At 34.8% G+C, this 23,658-nt stretch overlaps 1 protein-coding gene across 1 annotated transcript in view; it reads right to left on the bottom strand.

The window, feature by feature from the left end:
• Positions 1 to 9,888: 9,888 nt before the first annotated feature.
• The window catches only part of LOC143244838 (NSFL1 cofactor p47-like), a 55,855-nt gene continuing 42,085 nt past the window's right edge, over positions 9,889 to 23,658 (bottom strand). Inside the window, exons 7-9 of the mRNA XM_076490231.1 lie at positions 11,270 to 11,413; positions 10,430 to 10,489; positions 9,889 to 10,107 (exon numbers count right to left, since the gene is read on the bottom strand). Of these exons, the coding sequence (XP_076346346.1) occupies positions 9,975 to 10,107; positions 10,430 to 10,489; positions 11,270 to 11,413 (337 nt within the window). The 3' untranslated portion in view covers positions 9,889 to 9,974. The remainder of the gene's footprint in view (positions 10,108 to 10,429; positions 10,490 to 11,269; positions 11,414 to 23,658) is intronic.

The following is a 23,658-nucleotide window of genomic DNA, read 5'->3' as shown; positions in this document are numbered from 1 at the left end:
ATAATTTATTAATGACAATAAAGCAGGATGTAACTAATTACGTGTTCTTAGAGCAATATAATATTTCTTAAGACGTGATCGATAATTTTCGTTTAAACTAAGCCCGGCATGACCAGGTGTGTTAAGGCGTTCGACTCGTAATCTTAGGGTCGCGGGTTCGAATCTCCGTCGCACCAAATATGCTCGCCCTTTCAGCCTTGGGGCGTTATAATGCATGATCAATCTCATTATTCGTTGATAAAATAGTAGCCCAAGAGTTGGCGGTGGATGGTGATAACTATCTTCCTTCTCTTCAGTCTTACACTGCTAAATTAAGGACGGCTCGCGCAGATAGCCCTCGTGTAGCTTTGCGCAAAATTAAAAAACAATTCGTTTAAACTCTTCGAACAATCTACTACTAGAAAAAAAATTATATTTGCATACCTTTGTACATAATACTAAATTCTTTGCCGCAATTAAATGTAACAAAACAAAATAATGTACACTCAATGGGGATGGCAAGGGCTGAAAAAAAAAAACTGAAAATAAGCACAGTAAAATAAAACTTACAGCTCTTTACACAAAGCATTTGGCTACTGCAGGTATAAAACAGACTGTGACAGGTAATATAAATACTGCCAAATCAATTGGAATAATTCAGAATATTTCAAGTAGACGAAACTTTAAAAACTGGTTGATGGAAATGAATGCATGCATTACTAGGCAGTGCAAAAACATCAGAATGAAATGAAACAGAACCCTATCTTAACAAATCGTGACTATACACAAATAACAGGTATTTATTCATTTGTTGTTCACGCTTACTTAGATGTTCAACTATATATAATGAAAGGCCTCCAATTTCTCAAAAGCTGTTACCGTTATCTGAATGCGACTGGATCTGCAATTGCCAAGAATAAGGACTATAAGCAAAACATTCTTTATTCTGCCTTTAGAATTTCAACATAGCCCACAAGGGTTAGGGCAATTCCTGTAGTTGAGATGCTATCATTAGATCAAAGCACACATTCTATTCAACATTGATTAACTTCTTTTTCTCGAGATTTTTTTAATGCCTGCAAGCTTTCCTTCAGTACTCAAAAGATAGAAATGGACTTCAGCTGTTCACTAATCAATGTCAAAAGAGGAATCAATAAGTACAAGGAACATGTGACTGTACTGTAGAAGTTAGTTTGTGATCAATGAATACAGATTCCGAGTGACCATTGTGAAGAAGACACAGCAAATAACGTGAAAGAATTCACATTTGCAGAGAGAAGCACAAAAAGTTTGCCATTTAAAAAAAATATGGAAAATATTTTCTGACAAAAAGATGAAAGATGAACTTGACAACAATGTCTTGACCTCAGAAAAGCCAAAACTGTTTTGCTCTCCACAGATTGTTTACCTTCTAAAGTCATATATTCAACAATGCCTTTGTAGAGCGGAATAATGCTTAAGGATCTAAACATAAAGAAAATACGTGACAAAAATGTTATTGTTGAAAATAGGTTCAGGACAACTAAGAAGGTAGCACTAAATAACAAATTCATAGAGGACCAGAGGAGGTTTTGTTTATTATGAATGGATTTATACAAGGAAGAATACGTAGTATTGCACTAAATGCTCTAAGAGGAATTACTCTCAACATACAAGTATGGGTGGTCTTAGTCATTGTGAAACCCCAGGCAGAATTCAGTAAATTGGGCCCATAATTACAAGGAAAATCAGGAGAAGACTGAGAGGTATAGCACTGGGGGCTCTTGCATGTATGGCACCCCAGGCAATTGCTCAATAGTGAAAACAGTCTATACATATGAATCAATAGCTAATGATGATATTGAAGAGAAAGATGCAGCCCAAAAAGAGTCTCTCAGTTGAGAAGAAAAGTGGCAGAAAATAAAGCAAGGGAAATACTATCAGACACTTGTAAAACAATTTTAATGCATAGTAAAAGTTACACCTGCCCACCATAATCTGGGAAAAGCAAACTTGGTAAAAAGACTATTACACTTGTACAAGTTACAGTCTGGTGTCCAACTCTCGAGCTACTCTTTTACCAACGAATAATGGGATTGACCGTCACATTATAATTCCCCCACCGCTGAAAAGGAATGCATCTTTGATGCGACTGAGAGTCGAGCCCGCGACCCTCAGATTATAAGGTGAACGCCTTAACACGCTTGGCTATGCCGGGCCCGGTAGAATGTTTGTTTGAATGTTCTCATATGTGTAATCATGACTAAATAGCCCAATTTTAATCATATAAAGTTGATTTTACGAATAAAAAAATGAATGCAATAATAAACAAAATAACTAAATTTGCAGATTAAGTTAGTATCTTCAAAAGGTTTCTGCCATTAATGTTGTTTCACATGCTTTTCTTTTATCAATGAAGGCATAAGCCAGTGGGCACAACTTACATCACTGCAACATATTTTGTATGTTTCCACTGCCTGAAATATGACGAGTGATATTTTTATGATTAAATGAAGAATACAGATAACGCAAAAAGAGTCGCTCCACCAGATTTATTGCAATGAGTCTTAGCATAGAGTTAAAATGTTAATAGTGTTAATCAGAGAAAGAGTGACTTCTGACTATAATTATCTAGCTATTTCTAACGGACAAAAATGCACCAATAAACCTTAAAATGAAGCTTGTATAGCTCATGCAGTTTTGAATCAATCTGAAAGTATAATCACATTTATTTCAAACTTCATGTTTAGAGGTTTAGTTGTAAAGCTAATGCATGAAACTTAAAAAAAAACACTCCATGTAAGTCTGTAATATTTTTATCAATATGTACATGAAATTTTAAAAAATGCAGAGAAAAAAGTTACTCAAAATAATTTAATCTCTTAAATTCCACAAATGTAAAGCTTTTAGGAAAAAGTTGGTATATGTACAGTTTTTGCCCCCTTTTTTACCTATAAAACTCACTTTGGGTCGGCATAAATGGAATGGATTTTTGTAGAGAAGATATGGCCCTTTAAGTATATGCAGAGAAAGAAGTGGCCCAAAAATAACTTAACCCCTTAAATTACACACTAAATGCATAGCCTTTAGAAATAAGTTGGCACAAATTTCATCTTTGCCTTCGTTTTTTACCTGTGAAATCCAATTTGGGTGAGACTAAACAGTATTGTTTTTTGTAGAAAGGATGTATCCCTTTAAGACCATGTAGAGATAAAAGTGGGAAAAATAACTTAACCTATTAAATTTCACAATAGATAGATAGCCTTTAAAAATAAGTTGGTATACGTGCCATCATTAGCCTCTTTTGAGACACATTTTAAACCCGGATAAATGTTTTTAGTTTTTGTAGAAGATATATCTTCCATGATATATGGACAGAAAAAAGTATCCAAAAATAATTCAACCCTTTAAATTACTAGGATAGCGATTACTCTAAACATATTTGAACAAAATGCAGAACGAATAAAAGGTTTTGAGAATAGGAAACCAGCTTGAGGCTTGTGGAACATATCTGTATTATTTTCAGGAGTGACAGTTTAACAATTTTCCACTTTCTGTAGCTCGGAACGTTATAATCCAAACTATAGCATATTCATATATATGCAAAAACGGCTCGTTTGGGTTGAGAAAATATTTTACATAAAAGAGCGAACAACGTTTCGACCTTCTTCGGTCATCGTCAGGTTCACAAAGAAAGAGGTAATTGACCGGAAGCTGACCACATGTTTGGAAGGGGTTGTGTAACTGAGTGTCCGAATGTAGAGGGCGGGCTTAGATGTTTGAATATATAATTTTATTTATTTTATTATATTAATATAGGTATAAAGGCGTTCCTTTATATTGGTTTATTTTGGGTTTAAGTTGTTGTATAAGTAAGGTTTCTTTAATTTTGCGTTTGTTTATGTTTGTTTCTTTATTTAGTATTTGAATGTTTTCTATGGTTATGTTGTGTTTATTTGACTTGCAGTGTTCGAAAACGTGTGAAGGTGACTTTTTATGTTCTTTGAATCTGGTTGAAACGTTCTTCGCTCTTCTATGTAAAATATTTTCTCAACCCAAACGAGCCGTTTTTGCATATATATTTCTCTAAAAGTGGGTTTTCTTGACATCACTGATTATAACATATTCAGTGGATGTGCTCTACTGGATATTTACTTGACGTACCATATTTCAAGGTAATCCATTATTAAGTACACGAGATATAAAATATTTCTTCACACCAAAGGTATGGTAACTTTGATAGAAAGAACATATTTAACTTTTCTGGATTTTTTTTTTCAAAACTGGTACACTGAATCACTGATAGACCTATACAATCTACAATTAAGTTTCAAATATGGTCTAAATATAAGCAACGTATACAAAGTTATTCAGCATAAATGCTCAAATTTAACCAAAATTTTTGCTCTCTTACTACGCGAAACGTTACAGGAGCTATTGATCTAAAATTATGACTGCTACTTTATCCAAGAGTAAAAGAGGATCGTGTATATTTTTTTATCATTCGGATTAAAGGCGGCTGATTTAGTGCTGCAAAATTGTAGAGTAGAAGGAGTGCAGATTTTTAAGTATCGGTTAAGCCAAGCAAACTAGGTTAGCAGTTTCTAGCTCAAGTTTTCAAAATAATAATACTTGTGGACGGTTATTATTTATTTCCAGCTTTTAAGCATAAATTTGCTAAATTTTATGAATTTCTTTCAATTAAAGAACGTTTAGCGTCACGTAATAATAGCTTCAGCAATTAGCAAAAATAATGATTCTTAATGCAGCTGTACCACGTACATGCGGGTAATGACAAGAAACTGTTGACATACATTTAATGGCATTACTATATACAGATAGTTATTAACACTGTTTTAGAGAGGAAAACCAACACCAGATTTTAAAGCATATATCTTTTCCAAATAACAGGGTTGCAATCGTAAAGCTAATGTTGCTCACTATCCAGTGCCACTTTCTTACTTGGATAAAAAGTGATATATATTCAAAAATACCGTAAGTGTGTAAAAACGGTGCAATAATAAAAAAAAGATTGAGCGTGCGATTTAAAGGAATGAAATTAAAATCGGTAGCTAAACAGGGTACCTAGACTTATAGCGTTGATAAGAATTGAACATCATTCGTTCATTAGATGGTGTAGCCAAGTGGTTAGGGTGCTCGACTGGTAATCTGAGGGTCGCGGGGTCGAAACCCCGTCATACCAAACATGCTCGCCCTTTCAGCCGTGGGGGAGTTATAATGTGACGGTCAATCTCACTTTTCATTTCTAAAAACGTAGCTCAAGAGTTGGCGGTGGGTAGTGATGACTAGCTGCTTTCCTTCTAGTCTTACATTGCTAACTCAGAAACGGCTAGACCTCCTGTAGTTTTACGATAAATTCAAAAACAAAAAAACAAAATCATTAATTGGCCCGGTATGACCAGGTAGCTAGGACGCTTGATTTGTAATCTGAGATGCGGATTCGAATACCTGTTAAACCAAACATTTTCGCCCTTTCAGCAATGAGGTGTTATAAGGTAATGGTCAACCCCCACTATTTGTTGATAAAAAAGTAGCCCAAGAGTTGGAGATGGGTGGTGATGATTAAGTCACCTTCCCTCCAGTCTTACAGTGCTAAATTAGGAACGGCTAGCTCAAATAGCTCTCGTGTAGCTTTCTGTGAAATTAAAAGCAAAGAAAATCATTCATTAGTGAGCCAGGACGAGTTTTTTGTTCATCTTGTGGCATCATAGTATGCTAAACAAAATGCAAAGCCTAGTTAACTAATGAATATTTTCTGTAAACTTCTTATCAATTCTATAAGGATAGCGATCAATTCGGCTACAAATGTTTGATTTTATTCCCTTAAGTATCAAGCTCAGTTCTTTTTTTAGCCGCACCTTTTTCTTGTATCTAAGGTGTTTTTTATTATTCTTTAGTCAAAATATTAGATAATTCCTAACAATGTAAAAAATAACAGACAACTGAAACATAACAACATAAAATGGGTCTAGCGAAGTACACTGCTGTCTGGTAGTTTACTTTTAATAGCAGGTAATGGTCTGTATACTTGCACAACGGATCGGTCATCTCGTCTTCTGTTAGGAAGAAGTGTCCTGTCTCTTCCAAAAAAAAAAAAAAAAAAAAGGAATAGCGTACAGACGGAATTCTACTATAGAAAATTGAATTACTCATAACCATACTCAAAATGTAGTTCCTTTCAAGCCTATTAGAAACAGGAACATCCTAGGAATTAAATATATCCATTAAAACATGCTGGTTCCATTACCAAGTTAATTTAAGATTGTTATTTTAAGCAAACGAATAAAAATGGACGACAGTTTAACGCGAGAGTTGATGTTCATTAACGAGTGGCTTTTTAGGATCGCTAATTAATGTCTAATATTCTTTTGGTTATAGGTGCATGGGATACGTTGTAAAATGTAATACTGTGTTTGTTTTTCTTATAGCAAAGCCACATCGGGCTATCTGCTGAGCCCACCGAGGGGAATCGAACCCCTGATTTTAGCGTTGTAAATCCGTAGACATACCGCATGTAATACTACACAGATATCTGACAAAGGGCTTGTTAGTATTTTTTATCTGACATCTTCCCCTTTACGTTTTGTTGTTGTTGTTTTTGAATTAAGCACAAAGTTACACAATAGGCTATCTGTGCTCTGCCCACCACGGGTATCGAAACCCGGATTTTAGCGTTGTAAGTCCGCAGACATACCGCTGAACCACTTGGGGGCTTTACGTTTTGTACTTGAACATGCATTTCTTAAGTACCCCGTCTTTGTCATGCCTGTATGATATTTCTAAATATGACATATGTGAAATATCCTGATGGATTTCAATATTTTATTCAATAAATATTACAGTGTAAATGTTCTTTTTTTTCTTCGATATTGTGAAAATTCGTCTTTAATATTAAACAGTGCTCAGTTTTCTTCTCCTTGACTTTAGTTTGGGCAATTAGCTGACCTGCTTACTTTCTAGCTAGATAGATATTTTCTCATTTCTCACTTCCTTGTGGTGGTATTTTTCATTAGGTCTACAAATAATGTTATGAAACTTCTACAAGATATTTTAACACGTATTACTTTTATCAATTAAATTCTACAGAAAATCACTATATTTGCACATCAAAGGTGCTTACATAAATTTAGTAATAATTTTCCAATTTTCTTTTCTTAAATGTCTTAAGAATTTCTCAATTCTTATAGATCACGAATTTCAAATACAAGTGAAATCTGCACAAAATTCTACTTTGAGTTGTCCCGTATTTGAAGAGCAGGCATCTAAACTTTATTCCCTGATCTGTGAAAAATCAACCAAGTTTATTCCAGATACTGTTTATATATATATTTGTTTTAACTCGGTTTATTTCCAAATGTCTTAATTTTCGAATATTCTGTAATGTATGAAAATCAGAAAAAAGTTAATTTTTAAGTGAAGATTCTCCTCAAGATTGTGGTCTTTGCACACAAGATTCAACATGGAATATATATATGAATAAACTGTTGTATCATTCTGGAGGTTGTTCAGATAGCACTGAAAGTCTCTTTTGATGTTTTCTTGTTTCATTCTTGACCTTCCAAAATGTTTTGGCCATTTCTTAGTTTTCTTTTCTATTTTTTAAAGAAAACACGTAAAACCTGATAACTTCAAGTTATAAATCATTAGAATGTGGCCTGAAAGTATTCTCTAACAACCAGGGACATGTGTCACAAGTAATATTTTAAGCTTTACGAAAATATAACATGGGGGTGAAATATTGCAGACTACTTGGAAACAACGCCATTTGCCTTTTTTTCTTATCGCAAATCATGAAATATAGCTCAATTTGCTTGGTTGTCATCAGTACGTGAAAAAAATTAGTGTGGGTCGTTCAAATTCTCTTGATCTCTATTTCATTTCTGAGTCAATAACTAAATATAAGCTGCTTGCCCTCGAAATTACAAATCCTTGTGATTTAAATGAACAACAATTAAGGCATGAAACATGATGGCGTATGTGACTATTTCCTTACAAGTGCTAACAGCACGGATATTTTATGGTTGTTACAGTTTTCATAAAATGTTGCGTGCCATGGAACAAGAACAGCCACTGTGCTGCAATCCGTTTGGAAATACGTAATATTTTCTCACTGACTTTTTAAGTAATTAACCTGTGTACTACCTCTCTATATATGTATTTTTACTTGTCTTGGTATTTTCCATTAGGTATACAATAAATTTTATTTTATGAAACTTCTACCATATATTTTAACATAAAACGTGCTGGGTGATTAATATGGTATGAGAAAAGCCATCGTTTTGTGAAACGTTTGGAAAATGCCTAGTGCTTTTTGTCCGATTTGTTTCCTATGGAACAGGAAATTTGCATCTGCTTTACCTTGTTCCCATTTGTATTTTATTAGGATATCTTAATACATTAACGTACGAAAGAATTATTTGTTCTTCTTTATTCATAATTATTCACATCTCTTTAACCACATAAGTAAACAAAGAATTTATATTTCATACACAAGTTACTGTAAGCCGATTTAAAAGTCACAGTATTCATGTTTTTGCCTACCTTCTTTATCTAGCCTCTAAGTTTGGTTCGACAACCGAGTTCTATCTGTTTCTTCTACAGTTTGCTGTTGTTCCCATACAGTTTTTTTTTTCTATATCAATCTTTGCAACTTTTTCCTTCTTTAATTATATTTGCTAAAAGATTCCAACAACGCTTACATTGTTTTCAGTCACCATAACTAAAAGTAACCTCTTTCATGATATTATTTTTCTTTGTGCCGTTCATGCTCGCTATCATGTTTGCTACTCACAAAGCTATTTTTTTCAAATCAAGCTTCTGTAAACTTATTTTAAGCAGTTTGCAAATTGCAACTATTATGAGATCTTCCAAAGCACATTGCAATCACAACTGATGAAAAATGCCTCAGATTCTTAAAAACTGGCTAATACAAACAGCTTAAACAAAATTTCAAAACATTTTTCATCAATGATACCTACCCTGACCGTATTCCAAAGTACAGTTTAAAAAGTAGCACTTAACTAAAACAGTGACATAAAGTACCGATTTTGATAAACAAAGAGCAAATAAAGTTGTTTCACATTAAAATAGTACATTTATTTTCAGAAAGCATATGAATAAACATGACAAAAAATCTTTTATTTCTAGGTCAGGTATCTGTGGTGGTTATTTAACAGAATGCAGAACTTCATTAAATGATTACCAGGCACTAACTTAAGATTACTGCACTATATAAAAACAAGGCAAAATCTTAGAACTATACTTGGATAAAATATAATCTTAAGGTCCATAAGAACTTTACAGAATGTCATCAGGTAGGTTCAATTACAAAACAGGGTAACTAAGGTTTCCAACTTCTCCATTCCTGCATACAACTGGCATGCAAGAACCCATACTCTCCAAGTTATAAAGTGTGCCATGAAAACCGTGAGACAACTTTAAAGGGAATATTAGCATAATTCAAAGATGAGTAAATAATGTTTGTCTGGAAACTTAACTATATATAGAATCTCGTACTGAAATTTTGAAAAATTTTAAGAATAAGGACAAATTCTTAATGAGTGGTTTAATAATTATTTTTACAAAATACACTGAGCACATTTAACACACCTCTGACGTATTCAAAGAGTTACACTGGATAATGTAAAAATCTGGATCTCAGATTCAGATTATTTTAAACAATAGAATTATCTATCAATATGAGTACCTAATAAAGTTTGTATGAAGTTTAGAGCACAGATTTTAATTTTTATGTTTGTGTACGCCATATCACAAAGGAGGATCATAGCTGATCTGAAAATTTAAGTGAGCAATGTCATTGAAAGAAAATTATTTTTGCCATTGTGTGAAACAGTAACACATTTTTATCAGTTTTCTTAAGTTGAATAGTAACTGAAACACAAACGGTAATGCCAAGTGCTCAGTAAATACAAATACTTTAATTACTTTTAATACAGATATTATCCATTATTATATCGAATAAACATAAAGATAAATTACTTTAATTTCTGAACAACAACAGAATTCAACAGACTAGCTTCTTCCAATGTCAAGTTGTCTTCAGTCAGTTCTTTGTTTGGAAATGTTGTCATTAGAGCAAATACTGAGGCAGCATATTCTGGCCGAGCATTGAACCAGTGTTAAAAAAAATTCCATGAAAGAAAACTTATATCTACGTTTTCAAGATTTTTCAACAATTATGTTGCTAATTAAACTTATATAGATATATTTTATTCTAAGGAAATTAAAATAACAGATAGTTTTAAAGCACCCTTTAATATTTTTGTACCATTATTTAGGAATAATAGAAAATAATAAAATAAAAATTTTACTGATTTTTAAACAAACTATTCAAAATATATAAAACCTGAAAAATTACTTTTACAAAATGTGTAATTTACATTAAAAATATAGTTAAACGTTTGCACAGGTTACAATCATAAAAGGATATGTTACAATATACTTCCTGAGGTCTCCTACAGTGTGACTATGGTTCAGTTTGGCTACCATTCTGTTAAAAATACAATTGAAAAGATAAATCACATTTCAGCTGATGATCAGTACAATCTTTCCAAAAATAAAATCATTTGCCACATCTTAAGAAACACAGTAGACAAAACAGTTTCAGTATGAAAACCAAAAAGTTTAATATATCTTTTAAAATTGATCTATCATAAGAAATATTGTAAAAAGAAGAAATAAATTTGTATTAACAGTGCAAGATATGTACACAAAACTCTGTTAAATTGAAGTGACCATTCCTCAGACTAAAGCATCCAAAGCACAGTATTTATGAAAAAAATTTGCTGTATATAATAAAGTGTGTGTGTGGTGGAGTACATATATTAGTTAAATATACAAGTACATTCATCACAGTAGTTTCTAAAGATAGAGTCTATAAAACATAATTGTTCCATGAATTATTTAAAAACATGAAAATTTGGTAACTCAACTGATCATACTTCTTGGACAATGGCCTTTAATTACAACTGAATCATGGACATTTGGGAATACACTGGTGATAAATCAGTTAGTAATCCTAATACTCAGGCTCCTTTTCAAAACAAAATTATTTGTCAAGTTGTTTGAAAATATAAGAAATAAATCAGTTCAATTTTAAATGTTACATTTTTCCCACAGTATGTATATATATAAAATCCTCAAACTGCAAATACGAAATTACAAAAATGTTTAATCTGTCAAACTTAATCAGTACTATATTTTGCTAATGCTTTTGCTAATATTTAATGATAAGAAATGTGGCATGCAGTTATAAATTTCAGTAGATCACCTAGATCCATCAGCTAATCTTATCTGAATGCTAGTGGTAGGTTCAGAATCTTTTACGACAAGCATGTTCTGAGCATCTTGTTGATTCTTCAGAGTATCCTGGTTAGATGTTGCACTTTGTCCAAATTGTAGGTGAGGTACTGGGCTGCAAATTCAGATTAAAGACCATTAAAGTAAAACAGGAGATTTATAAACTTTTTTTACACAATTTTTTTTGTAACACTTAATTTCATATTCCCTTTTTCTCTCTCTCTCTCTCTCTATATATATATATATAAACACACAACTAACAAAATTATCTACAGAATTCTCAATATCCCTAAACTGTGAGTATTTTATGCACAGATTTTCAAACTCACAGACAAAAATAGTATCTCACAGTTACTTTTAGACAGAAATGTTGGTTCAGCCAAAGGGTGAAAAAAAAGTAAAAAATGCATGAACTGGATTTGGGTGGGTCATAGTTTAAGTGTTACAACCTTGTTTACAAATATCCATTTCAAATTTAATAAAACAACTTTATCATCAATGTATATCAATAAATTTTATATAAAACCTAGGTTATAAGTCATGATTTAATGTTTTAATTTCAAAAGGATGTTTAAATTCTCAATCTTCATTTCTCTACATCATATAACTTGTTTACCCCAAATTGCTCATTTTAGATTTCATTTCTACACTAACCCATAATGTAAGTTCATACATACAAGTTTCATGCTTTAATGAGATATAAACAAGAAATTTATTTATTTTTGAACAAAACCCTGTGGGGTTATCTTTTGTGTCGACCACAGGGAAATGAAAACCACAGTTCATTAGAGGGAGGGAAAGCAAAGGGAATAGAGAAGGATATGTATTATGAAGTTAAAGAGGTTATAGTTATAGGTGATTTCTTGACACAGCATTTGGACAGAATAGTCTGGGGGGTAGATAGGAAAAAAAGATTATGCTATCCTAGGGCACAGATGGAAGACATATCTTACAAAGCAAGATATAATGAAGGGAACTGACAACAATGCAGTCTTTGTTATGTACATACGGGCTAATGATATAAGGAAGAATAAGTCAGAGGAGCTAATTAATAAGTACAGAAGGTTGATAAAAGCATTTAAAGATAAATGCCATAAATTAATTTTATCAGAGATACTGCAGAGAATTAACTGTGGAAATGAAATTTTAGCAAGTCACCAAGACCAAACGGTGACTTTAAAAACGGTCATTAAAATGTAAGAATGAGCAGGTTAGCTGTTTGGACTTCTGGGATTAATTCAGTGAGAGAAGGGAATGTTTAGAAATGGATAGCTTACACCTAAGTAGGAAAGGGTAAGGCATGTTAGCAAGGGCAATTAACTCAAATGTAAGGGAAATTTTAAAGTAGGACTAGATAGTGGTAAACTACATGAAACAAAAGATGTACTGAAAGTTTGGCATTTGAAATAAGTATAAAAGTAGTTATAAGAATAGACTTAATTGTTACTATATAATGCTAGAAGTATAAAAATAAAATAGAAAACTTTTAGGCACTTGCAGGAACAAAAAATGTTGGTATAATAGGAATAACTGAAACATGATTAAATGCAGGTGATTTTTACAACAGACATTTCTTTGAAATATAGGTTATTTAATAGGGGTAGAGTACTAAAGAGAGGGAGGGAAGAATAGCTCTGTGTAATATTTGAGTTACATCCTGTTGAAGTTGAGAATATTTAAAATAATAGCAAGGAGCTAGAATCCATTTTGGTTTCTATTAGTGGATATCAAGGGAAAAAACTTTTAATAGGAATTTGTTATAGACCACCAGATATAACTGATAAAATCAGAGAGAAACATTACAGTGAGATTAAGATTTCAGCTGTTAATGAAGTCATAATTATGAGTGATTTTAATTTCAGACCATGATTGAGAAAGACTATAGTTGAACCCTGAGGGGGAAAGATTTATGGAAATTTTTCAAGATAGATTTCTTCTCCAAGTGGTTAAGGAACCTAGTAGAAATAATGTTATTTTAAGTTTATTCTTAACTTCTAATATAGAAATGGTTGAGAGGGCAGAAACTGGGGAACCACTATGTACAAGTGATTATTGCTACATCAGATTTAATGTTTTGCTGCATATGGATTGATTGATTGATTTAGTGTTTTATGGCAGAAAGCAGCGAGGCTATCTGTGCCAAATGTCCAGTAAAAAGGTAAAAATAAATTAAATGTAGCAAAATACAGAAAAGGAAATGAAGGTAAAACAAAACATCATTGAAAAACAGAAAAAGCATAAAACCAATGTTGACACCTAGCCTACAATGTTAAGAGAAAAAGCAGAGTAAGAGAAGTTGTAAAGGACTTTCTCTAGCAAAATGGTAATGATCATAACCTGCCAGGAAGACTAACAGGTAAGTACATGAACCACTGTCAGTCACCTGAAGTTGGTCTTTCCAGTCCTGGTTCCAGGTTATGTGTCATTATGGCCAGTACCAAAAGGTAAAGTAAGAAAATTGTTAAAAGACATGCAGCAAAATTGTAATAACAACTCGCCAGGATGACTAACGGGTAGTTCAAACAGCAGCGTTAGTCACCTGAAGTTGGCCTTTCCAATCCTGGTGTTGAGTTATTTAATGTTCTGGCCATTTTCCAATGTCAAATTGAACTAGAAAGATTGAGACTCTAAAAAGGAAACCATAATTAAAAAGGTGTAATGAATAAATATCAAACACTTAAATGAGATTAAAACAATTAATGGACATTAAAAAACTAAAAACTTTATCAAGGTTGACAGTGTCACTATCACCAATAACACTGTCCAATGTTACAGACAAACCCTGGGACAGAACATGTTTAAAATAGTGCCGTCGTTGAGAGTCATAACGATGGCAAGAAAATAAAATGTGGCTTACAGTGATTTGGGTGTTACACAAACTACACACTGGTGCATCAGTTCCAGATAAAAGAAAATGATGAGTTAAAAAACTGTGACCAATGCGTAGTCTAGTTAGAACAATTTCCTCCTTCCAAACCTTACAAAAGCTAGACAGCCAAAGCCCAATATAGGGTTTTATTTGAAAAAGCTTGTTGTCATGCTGCTCACTCCAAGTGGACTGCCAGCTGGTATGGAGCTGAACTTTGAATACAGGACCATAGTCCATGTACGGAATAGGCACAGTGGTGATAGTGCCAGAGCAGATAGATTTAGTTGCCGTGTCTGCAAGCTCATTTCCGTGAATACTAACGTGGCCTGGTATCCAGAAAAACTGGATAGAAGAAGATGCTAATGAGAAATGGGCCAGTCGGTTTTGAATATCAGCAAGAACAGGGTGTGAGCCAACATGAAGTGATTCCAAGACCACTAGAGAACTAAGCAAGTCAGCATAAATAATGCAGTTGGTGTACTGCTCAGCTTCAATATGATCCAGGGCAAGAGATGTGGAGACAGTTCAGCAGTGAACACATTAGCTGCAGAAGGGATTCTGCACACAACCACCGAACCGCAACAAACCATGGCATAGCCCACAGAATTACCTGATGTGGAACCATCTGTATAAATTGGAATGGAATGATTGTTTGAAAGGTGTTCATTAAATTAAAGACAGAACTTCCAATCGAGAGTATCGGCTTTTTCAGATGACTTAAAAAAAGGTCACATTTGGGGGCTGCAATAAGCTATGGGGGGATGGGCTGACCAGTGGATTCTGCAATGTTATCCAAGGACAGACCCAATTCGTCCAATTGCGCCTGGATGCGAAGGCCAAAAGGAGCAATGGCGGATCATCTGTTCTGAAAAAGTAAGGCCCAATGAGGAATGAAAACACATCCCCTGGTGGAATGCTTTGGTAAGGAATGAAGTTTTGAAGAATATAGTAAAGACAGTTGCAAACAGCAAAGGTACAGAGAAGTTTCATGATATTCTACATATAAGTTGTGAACTGGGGAGGTGGGGAAAGCCCCAGTGCAGAGTTGAAGTCCTTGATGATGAATGGGGTCCAGCATCTTTAAGGCCGAGGGTCTGGCAGAGCCATAGACCATTGATCCATAGTCGAGTGTTGAACGAATAAGAGCACGATATATCTTTAATATAGAACATCGATCCGCTCCCCAACTGGCAGTAGAGAGGACATGGAGGATGTTCAGTGCTCTTGTGCATTTGACCTGTAGCTGCTTTAAGTGTGGTATAAAGGTCAGCTTACGGTCAAAGATAAGCCCCAAGAACTTGGTCTCAAGGACCACTGGCAGCGAAACTTTACCGATACGGAGTTCAGGATCAGGGTGAATTTCTTGTTGGTGGCAAAAGTGCATGCAAACGGTTTTAGAGAGAGAAAAATTAAAGCTGTTTGCTGTAGTTCACTTCAGTACACGATTGAGGGCAGTTTGTAGTTGCCGCTCAATATATCTCATGTTCAACGACTGACACGAGATGTGAAAATTGTCGACATAGAGCCCGTTTGCAACAGTGAGAGGGAGTTGTTCAGTGATGGCATTTATCTTTATACTGAAAAGTGTGACACTCAAAACACAGCCCTGGGGACCCCAAGTTCATGTACAAAAGAAGGGGAAAGTGTTGAACCCACACAAACTTGGAATCTCCTGTCCATTAAAATTTTTAAAATAAACATGGGTAAATGGCCACGTAATCTATATATATGGAGGTCTCGCAAAATGCCATACCTCCATGTTGTGTCATAAGCCTTCTCAATGTCAAAGAATATTGATACAAGATGTTGGCATTTGAGAAAGGCTTCTCTGATTGATGTTTCAAGTCAAATTAAGTAATCCGTGGTGTAGTGCTGTCGTCAGAACCTACACTGGGTTGGCGAGAGGAGGTTGTTTGATTCGAGGAACCAAACAAGACGAGCATTAACCATCCTCTTTAAAGTCTTGCAGAGACAGCTCGCAAAACAAACGGTAGTGAAGGAATCTTGGGATATTTCCCAGGTTTAGAGAAAGGTAAGGTAATAGCCTGGTGCCAGGCATCAGGAAAAACATTCTCCTGCAAGACCCAGTTAAAAACAATTAGAAGAATATCAAGAGAAGCAGGAGAGAGATAGCACAGCATGTCATAGTGTACATGATCAGGTCCAACAGATGTACTGCCAGACCGATGAAGGGCCATTTTCAGTTCCACCAGTGTAAAGGGACAATTATAGTCAAAGAGACAGTCAGTTCGAAAGGAAAGAGGTGAACGCTCTGCCCGAGTCTTGATGGCCAAGAAGGTGGAAAAACAAGAAGTGCTAGATACCTGGCAAAAGCTTTCACCTAGAGTATTGATGATGCTCCGGACATCAGCTACCTCTTGACCATCAGAGAGTAAGATGGAGAGGGGGACAGAATTGTAGTACCCATTGACCTTTCGAACCCTGTCCCATATGACCTTGGAACTGGTGGTAGAAGATATGCTAGTTATGAACTTAATCCAAGATTCCTTCTGGCTTTGATGTCTTACCCACCTAGCATGTGCACGGGACCGTTGGAAAGCAATACAGTTCGAAAGTGTGGGATATCTACGGAAAGTATTCCAGGCCTGTTTTTGAGTCTTCCATGCCAAGTGGCAAGGAGGATTCCACCACGGACAAGGATATCATGGAAAACGTGTCAAGGTTTTAGGAATACACTGAGCAGCTGCTTGTATAATACAGTCAGTTACTGCTGCCATACAGTTGTCTATTGATGGCTGATTCATGATAGCAGGATCAAGTTCTGTGAGAGCAGTGAAAGTGGACCAGTCTGCCTGATCCAGCTTCCACCGGGGGCACATGGGTAGGGTGGTGTCGACCATGGCCAGTCTCACTCAAAAGTATAGGAAAATGATCACTGCTTAGTGGATTATTGTCAACTCTCCATGAAAAATGGGAAAATGATGAAGGGGTGCACATCAAGAGATCAATAGCAGTAAAGGACTGACTACGTGCATGAAAATAAGTGGAAGAACCAGTATTGAAAAGAGAAAGATTGTAATCAGAGAGCATACGCTCTACAGAACGACCCCTCCTATCAATAACAGCACTTCCCTAGAGAGGATGATGTCCATTAAAGTCCCCCAGGATTAGAAAGGGAGACAGCAACTGTTCAATGAGAGCATTAAGGTCTGATTGATCATATGTCTTTTCCAGAGAAAACAAACACTGATGGTATGACCCAAGGAAACACGAATGGCTACGGCCTTCAAGGGTGTGTTGAGTGAAAAAAACACATGCTTATCAACCAATAGTGCCACCCCTCCATGTACTTGTCCATCACAAAGGCTGTCATTCCTGTACAGAGAAAACTGCCAAATGGTGACTGTATCAGCAGGTTTTAGAAATGTTTCTTGTAAGGAAAGACATACAGGATGGTAGGAAGCAATCAGTGTTTTGATATCATCCAGATTAGAACGTAAACCTCGACAGTTCCATTGTATCAAGGTGGCCATTTTTTATGACAAGTAGGTGAAGTGGCTGGAGAACCCTTCTGTTTACAACTACATCTTTTTTCCTTACTGTCCTTATTCAGAGGAGGTCTACCAGCCTCCATGGATCTTGCCCTGGGTTGATTGGGCAGGTCTTTGTTGTTGGAAGGGGATTCCAGTAACTGAGGACACGAACGAATGATTGTTTTGCATCGTGGGGTGGGAGAAAAAGATGTATCAGAAGAAATGCCTGTATTTGAAACTGAAGGATGTGGATCTTGAGGTTTGTTGGAATGTATGGGAGGAACAGAGATGGGTGTAGAAGTCACTTCATCAACCTTTTTAACCATGGAGATCAAAAGGCTCTTCATTTGTTTTGAAAACGATTCTCTTGGAGGCACAGAGAGATCTGTCTACACTCCCACTGTAGTTGTGGAACGAAGTGCAGCAGCATATGTCTGAAATGGAGTGGCAGACAGCAATTTCCATGCCTCAGGATAACTAATATTATGAGTTGTTTTCAAACGCTGCACCTCTTTTTCCTCCAACCATTTTGGGCAAGAACAAAAGTAGGAAGGGTAGGAACCATTGCAGTTGAGACAGTGTGGGTCCATGTGACACTCATAGGCATCGTGATCCTTGCCACCACAACGAGCACATGTCAGGGAACCATGACAGGACGTCTTTGATTGGCCAAACTTCTGACACTGGAAACATCGGAGAGGGTTTGGAATGTATGGTCGTACCCTGCAAATTAAATAACCTGCCTTGATGGTGGCAAGTGCACGTAATGATGTAACTGTCAAAACGAGGACATCTGTCTGCAGTGTAACTCCATCTTTGTGAGTGGCGATGCACCTCACTGCAGAAATTCCTTGAGTGGAGAGACCAGCAACAATCTCTGACTGAGGGACGTTCTTCAAATCCCTCTCAACAATAACTCCTCGTAATGAATTCAAGGTAGCATGAGGGGTAACCTCAATTGGTACATCCCCAATTGCCTTTGAATTCAAGAGGAGTTCACTGTGTTGGGATGTGGATGTCTCAACCAATATGTCTCCAGATTGAAGCTTCTTTACTGACTTTGGAGAGCCAGCAAGTCCCTCTAGTCCCTTTTGAATAAAAAAGGGAGATATTTGCCTTTATAGGTTTTTCTGAAAGAGAATGTAATATAAGAAAATGGGGTACAGTTGTTACAGATGTTGAAGATTGCTGCTCAGTCTTCAAGACGTGGTCGTTTACCTATTGACTATTTTTTCACCATTTTATTTAATTTTTTTTGTTGGAGGATCCATAGGAAAAAAGGAAAATTTCGACACCCACTGACCCCACCCACCATGGCACCCTACAATGTCATGCAAGGACATTGCAGCAATGCCAGGGTTTCATGAGCACTATACTCAAACACCAGCATCAGACACAATGTCCACAACACCTGTTGAGAACTTCCAACACTGGTACTTGGTTGACTCTAGCCCAAGTGGACCAGCCGACTGACCCAAGGGGGGCCACTCAAAGGCCGCCCGTCTACAGCAATGGTGTGTTAGTGTTGGACCCCTCAACCACCAGGATCCTCTCCTCCCCTTCATGAGTCGCCACGCACGGCAAACACGTGGATGGATGTTTAGATCCCAGAGGAGGTAAAATGAAAGAACAGAACCTTTCTTAGGAGGCCCCCTCACCATGTACAGGAATCCACACCGAGGGGCTGCATATGGAAATCAGGAATAATGATATTTTCATTCTAAATTTCAACAAAGAAAATTCTGAAGAGATACAATAAGAATTATTTGTTGTGAATTGGGCAGCTAAGTTATTTGAAGACAATGGGCCAATGTAGAAAATTTTTAAATAAATACTCAATATTCAAAACAAATATATTTCTTATAGAAAGAAAAGGGTAACTCTAAGAAGAAACCAGGTTGACTCCAAAAGGTATCAGATAAAATTATTGAAAATTAATCAAATAGGAAATTAGGACATCCAAAAAGATGTATGAACAAAATTTTGTTGTAAACAAAAATTAATAGTATGAATTCTTTAGAGTACATTAGGGGTAACAAAAATGTTAGGATGTTGACAAGACCCTTGTGAGATGACAAAGGAAGGGTTGTATATCTGAAGAGTATGAAAGGGCTAGGTTATTAAATTTTGCTTGTTCTTAAGTTTTTACCAATTAAAACTTAAGCAGTATTCCTAATGTTGAGCAATTGATGGATGAAACAAAGTTGAACAAGACAACTAGAAATTATAAGCTTGTTGAAATAAAATTAAAAAGTTCAAAAATGATATTGCCCATAGGTTGTTTTAAATGAAATCAAGAATTGGATATTTGAGCCACAATTTTTTTTGTGTGTGTGTGTGTAAATCCTGGAACAGTGAAGTACCAAAAGATTAAATATTAGTTAATGTAACTCCTGTATTTAACAAAGATAACAGAAGTTTTCAGAGTAATTATAGACTGATTAGTTTTACATCGCTTATGGGAAAAGTTTTGAAAAGTCTGACAAAAGATACTTTGCAAAGTCATTTAACAAAGTTTAGAATTTTGTCTGATAGTCAACATGGCTTCACTAAAAGAAAATCATGCCTTACAAATATTTTCACATGCTTTGAAAATGCTACTGCATATGTAGATGAGGGTAAGGGTGTAGGATTTGGTAATCTGGATTTTTAGAAAGCATTTGACCAAGTGCCTCATGAAAGACTTGGAAAGAAACTTAACTCTATAGGTGTGGAGGATAAGTGGGTGACAAAAGAGTGGCTTGATGGAAGAAAGCAAAAGGTTGTTAAAAATGAAGTTCAGTCAAACTGGATTAATGTTCAAAGGGGTGTTCCTCAGGGCTTATTCTTATGATCATTGCTTTTCTTTCAATTTACATTAATGACATGGATGAAGAAATGGTCAACAAATTACTTGAATTTGTTGATGATATCAAGCTCTTGGGTGATACTGCTTTACGAAAAGATTTACATGAATTGAGAAAAATGGTTAATGGGTGTTAATTATAATAAATACAAGATATTACATATGGCTTAACATAATTTGAATTATACGATTTGGATGGGAATAACCTTAATAGTGTCATTAAAGAAAGGGATCTGGATACAATAGTTGATCAATTAGTTCAGCAATCCAAGTGGTGTGCTGTTGCTAGGGCAAATGGATTTAAGGTTGTATGTACAGAAATACTGAATACATTTTATTGTTTTGTCCACTGGTTAAGCCAAATTTGGAGTACTGTGTTCAGTGCTGAAAAAGGTTACTAGAATAGTGCCTTGGATGGAGTAGCTGTCATACAAGAGGAGGCTGAAATCCCTCAAATTGTTTTCTCATGAAAAAAAATAAAGAGTTAGAGGGGATCCAAGTGAAGTATTTAAGATGAATTGGCATTGATGCATTATCTTTTTTCATACTTAACAGTGAGAATAGAAAGACTAAAGGACACAAATATAAATTTTGACAGGGTAGGAGTCTTCTTGATGACAAGAAACTCACTTCAAATAAAAATGCATCTTAGAATGGGTGGTGTGGGTATTAACACTTTTATTGATAAGGAGAGAACAATGTTTCGACCTTGCTAAGTGATTTTCAGGTTAAGAAAGGGTAGGAGTCATTTTTAGCTAAAAGAGTTTTATTTTTGTAATACGGTGGCTGACCTACTAAATGAGTTGCCTTCAGATATTATGGAGGCAGTAAATTTAAGTGACTTTAAGAGAAAGCTTCATAAGTATATGAATGATTAAAAAGGCTTTTCTTGTTTAATTATTAGTTGTAGTTTGGCTTAGAGGATGTAACAACAGGTTCTTTGTTGTCCATAAACATTATGTCATGTAAAGTCCATAGATTTACTGCTGTCCCACTGAATAAAAAATACTCCAGTGATATGTCATATCCAACACAATACAAAAAAAAAACAAAAACTGCTGTTTAGTTTTCAAAGATTTTTAACACAATATTAACTGCTGCATTATAATCATTACCAACATTTGACAAAGTATTTAAAAAGTTAACATCAATATTTATCATTGCAGGCTGACTATTTGTGTAGCATGCTTTTTTGATTTACCAGTGGTGCAACTACATACCACATCCTTTATCTAACATCTTGTTTTTCAGAAAATAAAAAAAGTTTGTACTTCTCTGTGACATTGCTGTTTGTCTTGTTATTTACCATCAGAAAAAATAAATTGTACATTATGTAAATCACATGATCACCTGCTTTGTTTGAGCCATAAAAGTCAATAATTTGCCACAGGAGCTGAATGGGTTTGGACAAAAATGTTGATTTAAGCAGTGGTAATAAAATCTAACATATAGCTTAGTTAGAAAGCTAAGTAAATTACAATAGTTCCTTTAACTTCACCTAGTGAGTGATATGTTTTCTAAAACTCGCATTTGAAAGCTATATGGAAAAAGAACACACACTGATAATAACGTTGTTTAATTAAATTTGATATAGATATATCTGTAAAGAAGATCCTGATTTGTGCATCATGACCCAAAGAAATGGAGAGTTAATGCATTTTTATTTATTTTTCCCATAGCTGAGCAAATATATTTGTCTCTTAATGTAAAAACATAGTAGAAAAGAATAGAATCTGAAAGCTCTTAATTGGAAACTGGTTTAAAGTTGAGTTCAAAATTTAGTTTATATTTATATATATTCTTAATTACTATTATATATTTGTTAACAAAAACAATCAAAATGTAAAAATTATAAACTTGTTAGATTCGATAAAAGAATTTAAATTAAAAAATATATAATTTTATTTTGGTTTCAGTAATGCACCAGGGACATAGACATCAACTATGATTTGCATGTTGTGAGTTTCGTGCCTCTACCACCAGTCCATGAATTGATTTTATTTCATATTTTTTAACTTTCACTACAGATGTTTTGGCTGTATTTTGTGTTAAGATAAAAAAATTATTATGATATTCATTAGAAGGTTAAACATACATGAAATATAAAACCTTCAAGATGAAAAAAATACTTTTGCTCATGGCACAAAAAATTACCCTTCATCGAACTGACCCAATAATGGCTTCATAAATTCCTAGACAAAATATTATAAAAAAATATTTTATTAAAAAACATGTGACTTTCTTGTGTACAACAAACATGCAAGGGTCACTGAAAGCTTATTAAATTTCATGATGTCAAATTTAATTCATTCAAAGTATGTATAGTTTCATGGTGGTTACAAAGCAGTCAAAATGATTGAGCATGTATACAGAGTTAATTTTAGTGTTCTAATGTTGTTATTGACTTAAGAGTAAATGCAGATATCAAATACATTTACAATTTGAGGCAAAAGATAGGTACATGTATGCAGAATACATTACAAATTGGGTGGATCCTTGTAAACACAAAACTTGAGCTCATTAATGATACAAGATTTCCTGTTTGTCACTCAACCATCAATGAACTTAGAGAGCGATATTTGACTGACTTCCATAATTGTTGGTCAGTTGTCAAGTTGGTCATCTGTTAAGTGGTTGTTTGGTAAGTATACCTTTCATACCTACACAGTTTGAAACTAAAAGAAATTCCCTTTTAATTAAATTATTAAGCAACTTGTTTATAATGCTGTCAACAACTGATTCCAAGGTGTTATTTGTTGCATCTTTGAGGACAAATGGTAACCAGCAATCAACCTTATTATTATATGCTAAAGAATGCTTACTCAGACCTGTAATTATTATCGAATAATCACATACATTTGTTTTAATAGTGTAAAATGATAAATGTTACCAGTTTCAAAATGAGTACTCATCAGATTACTTCAAAGGCCAAAGGAAAAAAGATATTCATTTTTCACTTGCTCATGTCAAAAGTCACAAACACCAATATATGCATGTGAATACCTTAACACTCCTACGAAAAGACGTTTCTAGTCCTGATTTCTCCAAGCCCGTTCCCCTGGCTGTGGTTTCGCTAGATAGTAGATAGGGACGGTGGAAATCTCATTAATCCATTCATTAATGGATTTAAATGGCAATTTCATTTAAATACA

This window comes from Tachypleus tridentatus, chromosome 2 (assembly GCF_004210375.1).
Source record: "Tachypleus tridentatus isolate NWPU-2018 chromosome 2, ASM421037v1, whole genome shotgun sequence".
Classification (NCBI taxonomy): domain Eukaryota; kingdom Metazoa; phylum Arthropoda; class Merostomata; order Xiphosura; family Limulidae; genus Tachypleus; species Tachypleus tridentatus.
The sequence above is the reverse complement of the archived record's forward strand: the minus strand, read 5'-3'. Positions and strand labels throughout refer to the sequence as shown.